Source organism: Arachis stenosperma, chromosome 1 (genome assembly GCF_014773155.1).
Source record: "Arachis stenosperma cultivar V10309 chromosome 1, arast.V10309.gnm1.PFL2, whole genome shotgun sequence".
NCBI lineage: Eukaryota > Viridiplantae > Streptophyta > Magnoliopsida > Fabales > Fabaceae > Arachis > Arachis stenosperma.
The window spans coordinates 117,384,462-117,394,725 of record NC_080377.1 but is presented as its reverse complement, the minus strand read 5'-3'; the positions used below and the strand labels follow the sequence as shown (position 1 = coordinate 117,394,725).

The 10,264-nt window shown below is 34.5% G+C and overlaps 2 protein-coding genes across 2 annotated transcripts; both read right to left on the bottom strand.

The window, feature by feature from the left end:
- Positions 1-4,357: 4,357 nt before the first annotated feature.
- On the bottom strand, positions 4,358-6,532 carry LOC130984714 (uncharacterized). Its single transcript, XM_057907602.1, has 5 exons — positions 5,807-6,532; positions 5,471-5,623; positions 5,003-5,416; positions 4,535-4,681; positions 4,358-4,411 (listed from the first exon to the last, which is right to left on the bottom strand). The coding sequence occupies exons 1-5, from the start codon at positions 6,530-6,532 to the stop codon at positions 4,358-4,360; spliced, it is 1,494 nt and encodes a 497-aa protein (XP_057763585.1).
- Positions 6,533-6,613: 81 nt separating this feature from the next.
- Positions 6,614-10,062, bottom strand: LOC130984698 (uncharacterized). Its single transcript, XM_057907601.1, has 9 exons — positions 9,957-10,062; positions 9,546-9,655; positions 9,217-9,386; positions 8,262-8,826; positions 8,057-8,198; positions 7,435-7,961; positions 7,033-7,296; positions 6,744-6,963; positions 6,614-6,630 (listed from the first exon to the last, which is right to left on the bottom strand). Exons 1-9 carry the CDS (start codon positions 10,060-10,062, stop codon positions 6,614-6,616), a joined length of 2,121 nt encoding a protein of 706 aa, XP_057763584.1.
- Positions 10,063-10,264: the final 202 nt, after the last annotated feature.

The window sequence follows — 10,264 nt, the reverse complement described above, 5'->3', positions numbered from 1 at the left end:
GAAAAATCCAGAACACGCAAACAATCAGGCATGGTAAAAATAGAAAGATCCCAACTTTCTCTGAGCAAAATTTAAACTTTCTACCGACATATAAAAGGAACAGAGGAAGAAAAATCGAACCTGGAGAAATAGAAGAAAAACCTCGAAGTGAAAGACCGCAAAGGTAGAAGGAGAAAATCTGGTAATCACCCCTCTTCCACAGAGAGCAATGACAGAACAGATGTTGCAGGAAGAAGTTACGAAAGAAACAGAAAATGAGAGAGTAAAGGGAGAAGTTACGAAGAAGAGCGAAGAAGAGAAACCGTTTTTTATTGAGAAAATTCAAAATAAAAGCCAGGAGAAAACGGGGCAATTAATACCAATTAATGAAGGTACTAAACCCTTTCATGTTCCCAAAGCAAAGCGCTGATATAAAAATGCGCGCCTTTAAAGGAAAACGTTCTACATTCAAAAGATTCTACAAAAAGAAGAAATCGACAAAATGCTTGAGTTCGGCATCATCATGAAAGGACCGAAGTCAAAAACTCGACCTCAACAGAAAGACCGAGCTCAAGCAGGGGCACTGTTCATACCCTGGGTCGAGCTGTCCGACCCGGGATGTTCGACAGACAAAGCGACCGACCTCTTCAGGTCAGGACAACCCGACCTCTCCTCAAAGAGCTCAGCCAAGTCACAGGAAAGCCCAAACGAAGGGCCCAAATAGAGGAACGCGCCCCAAATCCAAGGGCAGCCCAAGCCCATAGAGATAAAGGCGGTTCCCTTAAAGATGACCTCACTTAAAAATAAGATAAAGATAAGATAAGATAACTAACTTATCTTATCCGCAGGAGGCCACATCTCACCATTATAAATACACTGGAGCACCCAGGTATAACTCATACTCTGATTCTACTCAATATCTGCTTAATACCCTTGCTAACTTAAGCATCGGAGTCCCTTGCAGGTATCCCCCGCCCTCCGGGGACGAAGGATCAGCACCATCACCAGGTCCAACAAGTCGGACACACCAGCTCCGGCCGCTACACACCTGTCGGACACGTCGGCTCCGACCAACACAGAAGATCTCGTCTGAGATCGACCTACAGTTTCAGGTAACCCTCGGAACAGATCCAAAGCAGGATTCATGTGGTACCACAACTTCACAACTTTAACATGCACTTTCCTTGATTCTCTCCACGGAGTAATTTTGTCCACCAGATCAACACGGTTATTCATTCCCAATATATGAAAGATAAGAACACCAAAATTAGAAAATATACACAGAAGAACTCAGAACTAAGATGAGAAGATAAACACATGAGTTAGAGTTATAAACTCCCAAATTTAAGAAAAACTAAACCTTACAATGTAAGCTTCACATATAGGACAGAGATAGACTAATAGGCATATATAGATTGATATGGCTACACACATCATTTAGGAAGATCTCACAAGTTACCAAATACTCATGGGAAAAGAGCAAAAATAATATGGGAAGAGACCTGTTGCAAATTACCAAATACCTACCACATATAGTTGATTTGACAATTCACAATAAAGCAAAAAGAGAATTTCACCAGTCAACTATACCAAACACTACAGTTAACTTCAGTCCAACAGCAGAAAGAAAATTATATAATTTATAATGAGCAAACCCATCCCCCCCCCCAAGAAGTAAATTATTTCACAGAAACACCAACAACACAAACATAGGAGAGAACCATTAATTTACCAAAAAAAGTAACAATCACCATGATTAAATCAAAAACCAAACAACCCAAAATTAAATGATAGATCCAGAAAATAGCAACAATTAACACAAAAAAAGAAATGGAAACTGGAGAAGGAATCGAGAAACAGATTGAACAGGGGGAGAATGGAACTATAGCCCACATATACCTTTTGAACCGCGGTGGCAACATCTGTTATCCAAAACTGAGAAATCCAGATGGATAATGAGGTATGCTCCACAGAGAGAGATAAAGCAATCATGGGGAGAAGGAACAGACACAACAAAGAGAACAACACCCTCATGGTGGAACCGAATCGAATCACAGAGATAGCCATAGCTTCTCTGCATGTGGCCAGAACCGAGGAGGGAAGCCGAAATCTCAGTCGAGGATAGGGGTGCGGCGATCATGCGATGGATGGAGATTGGGTTAGGGATAGAGGAGATGGGGTGAGGCAGAAATGTCTTTTAGGATCCCTAATCACTCGAAAGAGATGAATTGCTGAAAAGAAATTAGAATTACCTCACTTTAATTAACTTTAGCGTTTAATTGAGATGATTATACTAATCAAAATAAATAACTGCAACCAAGTGTTTTTTTGACTCGTAGAAAAAAAAAGAAAATCAATAATTTTATATATTTAAGTTTTTTATTTTATGAAAAATCAATGTATTAAAAAAATACTTTAAATTGAATTTTTAAAAAATAAAAATCTAGTTCATCTATTAAAACAGATACATTTTAACTAAAAAAAAATAAAACAAAATCAATTGAGATTTGGATAAATTCACAAGAATAAAATATAAAAGAGTTACAATACATTTTATTTGGAAAAAACAATATCAAATTTAAGAAAGTAAATAATTCAATTTTTTTAATAAAATTTCATATTTTCATAAAGATATAGGGCCCGTTTGCAAAACTTTAGAAGTAACTTTTTTTAACTTTTAACTTATGAAAAGTGGTAATATTAATGTCTGATCCAATTTTCAAAACCAAATTACAACTTTCTAAGAAGCTATTTAGAAGCTTATAAAAAAATTAAAAAAAAAAGACTTCTCTCATAATACATTTACTTTTTATCAGATCTATATAAAATAAGCACTTTTAGAGTTAAAAACCCAAACACAAAATAACCTATTTATAAGTTACTTTTAATAGAGTCATTTATTATTTAAATTATTTTATCAAAAAGAGAAGTTCGTTACCCAAACTGGCCATAGTCAATTAACTTTTTGATAGTCGCTAAAATAACTATATTTAAAAACTGACTTTTTTAAACAAAAAAAAATCAAAGTAAAATATGAACCATCAATTCTATTCATTAAACAAGAGGATATATCTTAAATGAGGACAAGAATTATGTACTTATAGAATATTCCATATTCGTATAAACCATTAGATTATATTACATAGAGATCAAAGGTTAATATAAAAGAAGAATATTGATAGATTGTAATAGATACATAATATCTTAGTGCATAATTAAGTACTTTAAATAACAATACTATAACAATATTTAAAATCGTACAAAATTATTTTTAACCAAAACAAAATATTTAAAATATTAGACATCAAATTAGAATTTTTACTAAATATTATAACCAAAATAATAAAAAAAAATAGAGGACAGAAGCCACCAAGAATAATTGATAAATACACTATAAAAAAGTTACTACTAATAAGATATTTTACCTAAATATATTTCTTAGAAATAACAAAATAAAATAAAATTGTATAGACTGAGTCTAATTACGATTAAAATAATTTTTTTGTTTATAACATTAAAATGAAACTTACATTGGTATCATATGACCTTTCTTGCTATAAGAAGATAAATAATTAATTTTGATTAATAAGATGGAAATATTTTATTTTTATTAATAAATTAACAATATAATTTATTTCTATTTTTTAGAAAAAATAATATCAGAATTAAAAAAGTAAATAATCAAATTTTTGAATAAAATTTAATATTTTCAAAAAGACACATAAGATATGGAATAACATCATTATATGTGCAGAAGACATTTTTAGGGAAAGATAACAGAGGATCATAATGCCAACTTGGTGTCAAAACACCCATTCCTTTCTCAATGAAGCTATTAAACTCAGCGCAAACAACTTTATGTCTACAAAAAACTCTGCCAACGACATCACCGCTGAGGAAGTAGATTAGGAAGAAACCCGATACCTAAACAATGATTAACAAAACCAAACCATGATCAATAAATATAAGAAAACATAAGTACAAATTTAATCTTTCTAATCATGATAAGAACCAAAATATTGATAAAATAGACAGACCACATACAAAAAAAAAACTCAACAACTAACAAAAGCAAAAATGATAATGTAATTAACAAGAAATTGCAGACAATGAAGAAGAATAAGATGAATCCAATTGTTATACCATATTCAAATTAACATCAACTTCCAAAAACCGTAAAAAAAGAACATGAACCAAGAAACATATGAATCGAAATATACATTTCACAACTTAGCAGATTCACAAAACGTAGACAGTAAAACCTGGATTAACAGTGTAGGAGATACGAAATTTGATCACAAGGATATACACAATGAACAAAAAGCAAAACAGTGAAGACGAAAATAGGTTTGGAAATAAAGGTACCAGAAGAGTGTACCTAATTGATTGCTTGCAGATCTTCTATTTGAGACTCTATGGGAAAATACTTAACCTGCAATGAATGACAAGGAACCAAAGACCAAAGAAAAAGAGGCTGTACACAACATTTAGTAGGGCAGAGGGTAGTAGATCAAGAGATGAAAACAAAGGGGCTTGGGTTCAATTTGATCATTACCTGATCAACTAAATCCGCGAAAAAAGGGGCTTGCGTTAAGGAATCGTAAGAAAAAACAGCTGACGGCGAAAGCAAAGAGGAGAACATGCACCCTTCCTGAGGAGAAGCCACGGTGGAGAAGAACGTCCAGCTTGGATGTCTGCGGGCCTGAAACGCAGATAGCTCTCCACATCGGAGATGAAACCATGCGTATGCTAATATACAGTAATATATTATATATTTATAAATCGTATGAAATACTCTTCTTTCATAAGATCCTTTAATTTTCATTTAATAGAATCTAACAGTTCATAAAAATTGGCGCATCTAATGCACACAAAATGGTTGACACGATTTTACACATACCCCAAAGAAACTGTCCCTCTCTAAAGAAAACATAGACCAAAAGAAAACTATAAATTACACATATATGATTGGAATGTATAAGAAGAAACTACATTATATCTTATCAAAAACTTCTGTAAATACAACATTTTCAGTCCTGATAGGATCAACTAATCCATCATCACAAAGTAAAATCTTAAGACAATTTCTATTCCTAACTCGAGAAACAGCTACATAAAGTTGACCGTGACAAAACACAGGACGACGCAAGAACAACCCGGCTGTTGATAATGTCTGACCCTGGCTTTTGTTTATTGTCATTGCAAACGACAGAGAAACCGGGAACTGACGGCGTTGGAATTTAAACGGTATAACCGTATCACTGGGAATCATATTCATTCTACTGATAAAAAATTTATCCCCAACATTGCTACCAGAAACAATATCCGCATCAATCACATTTCTCCCTAAATCTCGCACAACAAGTCGGGTCCCATTACACAAACCCCCAGCTGGATCAATATTCCTCAACAAAATAATAGGCACGCCTATTTTCAACTTCAATGAATGATTAGGTAGACCAGAACACCTAATCTAATTCAAGAATTCAACATTTATCCAATCAACATCAACATCAGAATAGACATCACTACCACATATCGAATCAGCACTGAGATAATTTTTCTCCTCCCCGGGCAACAAGTGAACTATATAATTATTTATCTCTTCAACATTGTCGACAGTCGGAGCCAAAATTGCCCTATCCTGGAAAAACTTGGATCACGAAAATTCTGAACCAAATTTGGATAGATTGTATTTACAATATCTTCCACTGGATTTTCCAAGACAGGAATTATTAAATCAGAAGGAATATCAACAAAAAGTTTATCATTGACCACTGTTCCACACCGACCTTCACCGATTTGAAGTATCCAATCTGAAAATGACCTTAACTCCTGAAGAGTTGATTGTTCCAATCCCATTGTTAACCTCATATTTTTTGTCAGACACAACCTCACAATATTTCCAGAGGACAGAAGAATTTATCGAAGCCATCACAATCTCAGCACGAGAACCTTTCGAAATAACTGGCAAGACTTGCCTGAAATCACCACCGAGAACGACCACCTTCCCACCAAAAGGTAAATCTTTATTCCTATTAGAGACCGAAACCATTATATCACATAACGTCCTATCGAGTGCTTCAAAAGCCAACTTGTTATTCATCGGTGCCTCATCCCAAATAATCAAATCAGCCAATCGGACTACCTCAGCTTTTGCACTATCCTTCTTAATCTGACAAACAGTATCTTCAGTCAGCTCAACAGGAATATTGAACATAGAGTCAGTCGTCTTACCACCAGGTAACAACAGAGAAGATATACCACTAGAAGCAACGTTTATAACAATCCTTTTCTCAGATCGCAATCTAGCAAACAAAACCCTGTATAAAAAAGTTTTTCCAGTGCCACCAAACCCATACACAAAAAAGAATCCGTGCCTCTTATTCGAAACGCAATCAATAATTTTATCGTAGACCACCCGCTGTTCTTCATTTAACTTTAAGACGTTTGCCTCATGCTTACGAGTCAAAGAAACAGTGTCATACTGCAACTCACGCAGCAGCATCAAGTTGCTAAATTGAGACACTAAAGAGTTATTAGGAACTGGCATACCGGCATAATTTCTCAATGATTTTCCATTACTCTGCAATAGTTTCTCAATCTCCAACAAACAAAATGTTTAAAACTCGTCCTAACTCATCGTTAGATCTACATTTAACGATAATTAATAAATATTAGCACGATAATATAATTTCTGCACTGTCTAAGTTTGTGTGTGCCTACTTGTCATATAATAAAATCACCATGAACAAAATTCTTACCAGGATATTGCAGCTCATGCCTTCTGCGATAAAGAACATCATCAGACAAATAGGCCCAAGTTTGTTCCCGAACTGACAAAGGCCTTCCCATGGAACTAGATAACAATAACATCACAAAAAACCTCCTTAGCTGTGCAGCGGACGCTACCTCGGCAACTTCCTTAATAGCAGAAACATACTCCTTATCATCTATCAAGAATCCCATGGAAGAACATGCCTCCTGAAATGTATCATAAGTAACACCATTCACGGTTCTTATACTTCAAAAACTGGTACAACCTCTCTGCACATTCAAAAGCATCCGCATATAGAAAAGTTCACAAGATGACGGATGAGCAAAACTCAATCTTCCAATTGAGAATCCCCTCTTTCTCGGCTTCCACTCCCTACTGTTCAAACAGTAGAAAAATTTTCCTGGATATTCAACATATGTTAAAGACCACCCATCTGGGAACCGCCTGTTCGCCATCATCCAACCCTTAAACATCGTCAGCAAATCTTTGTTGCGCAAATAAACATAAGTAGTGATATCAGCATCATCGAATACAACATGCTGCTAGTTTGGCAAGTGAAAAGTCAACCTCTGTACTGACGGCCATCTATGATGAATATCATAAGCAAAAATTCTCCACATGGATTCAGACGGTGATAAATAACGACAGTCGTAATACTGCTTGATCTCATCAACTACCTGAGAAGATTCCCCAACATAATATGTTTCTCCAACAGTTGCAGTGACCCAATCTGGACCCTTATTGATATACTTAAAAAGATACTTGATGACGTTTGACTTGTTACAGAACTCAAGATTTATGTGAGCTTGATATTTCATTAACAGCAGTGGATTATAAGGCACAACAAATCTGTTGTCAATATCAACGTCGTTGATCTTCACTGTCACACCCATATTACGACGTCTATAAATCGGATAGCCATCTTCATCAAAGCTCGTTTGATCAACAAATCTTTTCAGATAAAATTTTGAGCACTTACCATCTTTCATGCAAGGAGAACTCGGTCTAAGAAGACCGCAAGGACCATGGATCATGTACTTGGAGACGACATTATAAAGAGATGGAAATTTCTGTGGATTGGGTAGTTCGGCACAGATGAATTCATCAACAATTTCAACACTTTGTAAGTTGCTTTCCCCGTTAAGCCATAGTAACATGTGTGCATGCGGTAGACCTCTTTTTTGGAACTCAATAGTATACATACCTAAAAAATACAAAAAATATCATAAAGAATCCAGACAACTACATCTACAAAAACAACAGACAGAAATTGAAATGCTAAGCAAGAAAGGAACATACCTGCATTAAGTGGACCAAAAAATACACCTTCCTTGAGATCGCTTAGCAGGCATTTCAACTTAGCATGAAAAACCCGGCAAGAGATATCAGGACGATCAGCGATGGGAATTCGCTCCCGCTCCGTGAACCGCTGAAATTCAGGCTAATTTGAATTACACGTAATAGTAAGGAATAAATCTGGATAGCCGAAATGTTTACAGATTGCCATCGCATCCTGACAACAATTAAACATATAACGTCTACCACCAGTGAACGAAGAATGCAAGATGACTCGTGTCCCAATTGAAGAAGCTTCGTCGTCACCACGACACATAGCCTCTTCTATTCCTTGGAGCACTTCTCCTCTAATTGTACTTTGCTTCATTCTAATCTCATACAACTTCTGTGACTCAATCATCGTGAAACAGTCAACAAAAAATTGTTGAAATAATTGCCTACACTTGTGAATAATTCCATCTTCTTGCTCCCTAATCTGCAAACAAAAACATATGAATTCCCTAAGAGAAACCCTTGTTCTTCTTCCAGGGACATATCCCTCCTGTTGACCTCGATATAGAATATTCAACTGGTAACCATGCTCGCCATATGGAAACAACAACGGATACTGTAAAGGCCAATACAGAGCATGAGTTTCATAGATACGTTGCAACTGACCAGCAGTAGATCGAACAATAATGTCACGACCATGATTTGACGAATCAAAATCTCCAACAATCAGAGCAGCAACTTCATCACAAGAGGGAGTATTGTAATTTCTTCGATCGACCTTCCTATATATGCGAATACAACTTCAAAGAGAATATCTCGGATGGATGACACTGATAGAATTCTCTGACTCTTCGAAATGACTGTGCTATGACATTATGAGTATCGATCATTTGCAATAACCCAATTATCAATCTTTATCTATCTCAGATGTTTGCCTAAAACAAATATACATTAACCACAAAAATATATTTAAAAACCACACAGAATACAATTTCAATATGTTTTGATAAATCATTATCAATAAAAAATGATTAATAACACATTATAACGGGAATAAAACACAATATAACTATGCAATGATAGATATAAACGTGTTTTTCAATGCAAATAACATTAAAACATCAAGGAAATAGAATAAAAAAACTTAACAACAAAACTTCAAACACACATACCGAAAGATTCCCTGCCTATGCATTATCTCATGCTGAGTGTCGTATATATATAATTGCACAAATTTAGGCTTCTGACTAGGATCTGGGAGCAAACTTCCAATCCAATGATAATTTTGACCAGTTATTATAAACTGCGGTGGACCACTCCCATCATTCACTGAATCCAATACCTTACCACCAAGAGACGTAAAGGCAAACATACTGTTATAGGATCGAATATTTTTTTGGAAATACAAACTCTTCCTATCATGTCCATTAATCAAATTTTATAACAGATCTGGGGGCTTTCGAAGATAAGGCAATTGAATTTTCCCTTTTGAGCAACAAACAGTAAAAACAGGACGACTAATTGTAGAATCTCTTTCAACACGTTCTGATAACCAGAAACACGCCCCACAGATTGAGCATTCATAGTTAGGATCACCAACATCAAGACAACCTGGTAAAGATAAACCAAAAAAAAACATGCATAACAATAAAAAAAATTTTATCTCAATTAGTTGCCATGAAATAGATTGAACATAAAATGAATAAACCATTAGCTTATTGATATAATATATAATAAATACTTGACTCGTTTAAATTTTGTAAGAAGAAAATATAAGAAAACACTATTTCTATTTTACACTGCCTGAATAATATCTCATCACGAAAGCACAATAGAATCTTTTAAAACTAACTAAATAAGATTTTTATTTGAGTATTCTTGAATAATAGATGATTTAAGAAAGAGAGCGTACCTTGTATCTCACTTTGCAAGAACAGAGGATGATCAATAACAGAAGCAACTTGACTTAATGAATTTATCGAAGGATCATATATTTCTGATTGGTCTATATCATCCATTTTAATTTAAATTAATAGAAATTCGTGTAAATATATATTTAACAACCAAATATAAAAAAAATTCATGATCAAATAAGAAATGAATTAATTATTTAATAATCAGCATAAAAATTGAACATTAAAAATGTAATAAACTACAAAAACCAATCTGAAGTAACATTGATTTATTAAAAAACAAAATGTAGATAAAGCCTAATGCATA

Excerpts from the sequence above, each read along its gene's own strand:
- LOC130984714 (XM_057907602.1), bottom strand. The coding sequence starts at position 6,532 with ATGCCAGTTCCTAATAACTCTTTAGTGTCTCAATTTAGCAACTTGATG. Across the intron at positions 5,624-5,806 it reads TCAACTCTTCAGGAGTTAAG|GATAGGGCAATTTTGGCTCC; the intron begins GTCATTTTCAGA and ends AAGTTTTTCCAG. Across the intron at positions 4,412-4,534 it reads TCGCGGATTTAGTTGATCAG|GTTAAGTATTTTCCCATAGA; the intron begins GTAATGATCAAA and ends CATTCATTGCAG.
- LOC130984698 (XM_057907601.1), bottom strand. The coding sequence starts at position 10,062 with ATGGATGATATAGACCAATCAGAAATATATGATCCTTCGATAAATTCA. Across the intron at positions 9,656-9,956 it reads CTTGCAAAGTGAGATACAAG|GTTGTCTTGATGTTGGTGAT; the intron begins GTACGCTCTCTT and ends TATCTTTACCAG. Across the intron at positions 9,387-9,545 it reads TTAGTCGTCCTGTTTTTACT|GTATTGGATTCAGTGAATGA; the intron begins GTTTGTTGCTCA and ends CTTGGTGGTAAG.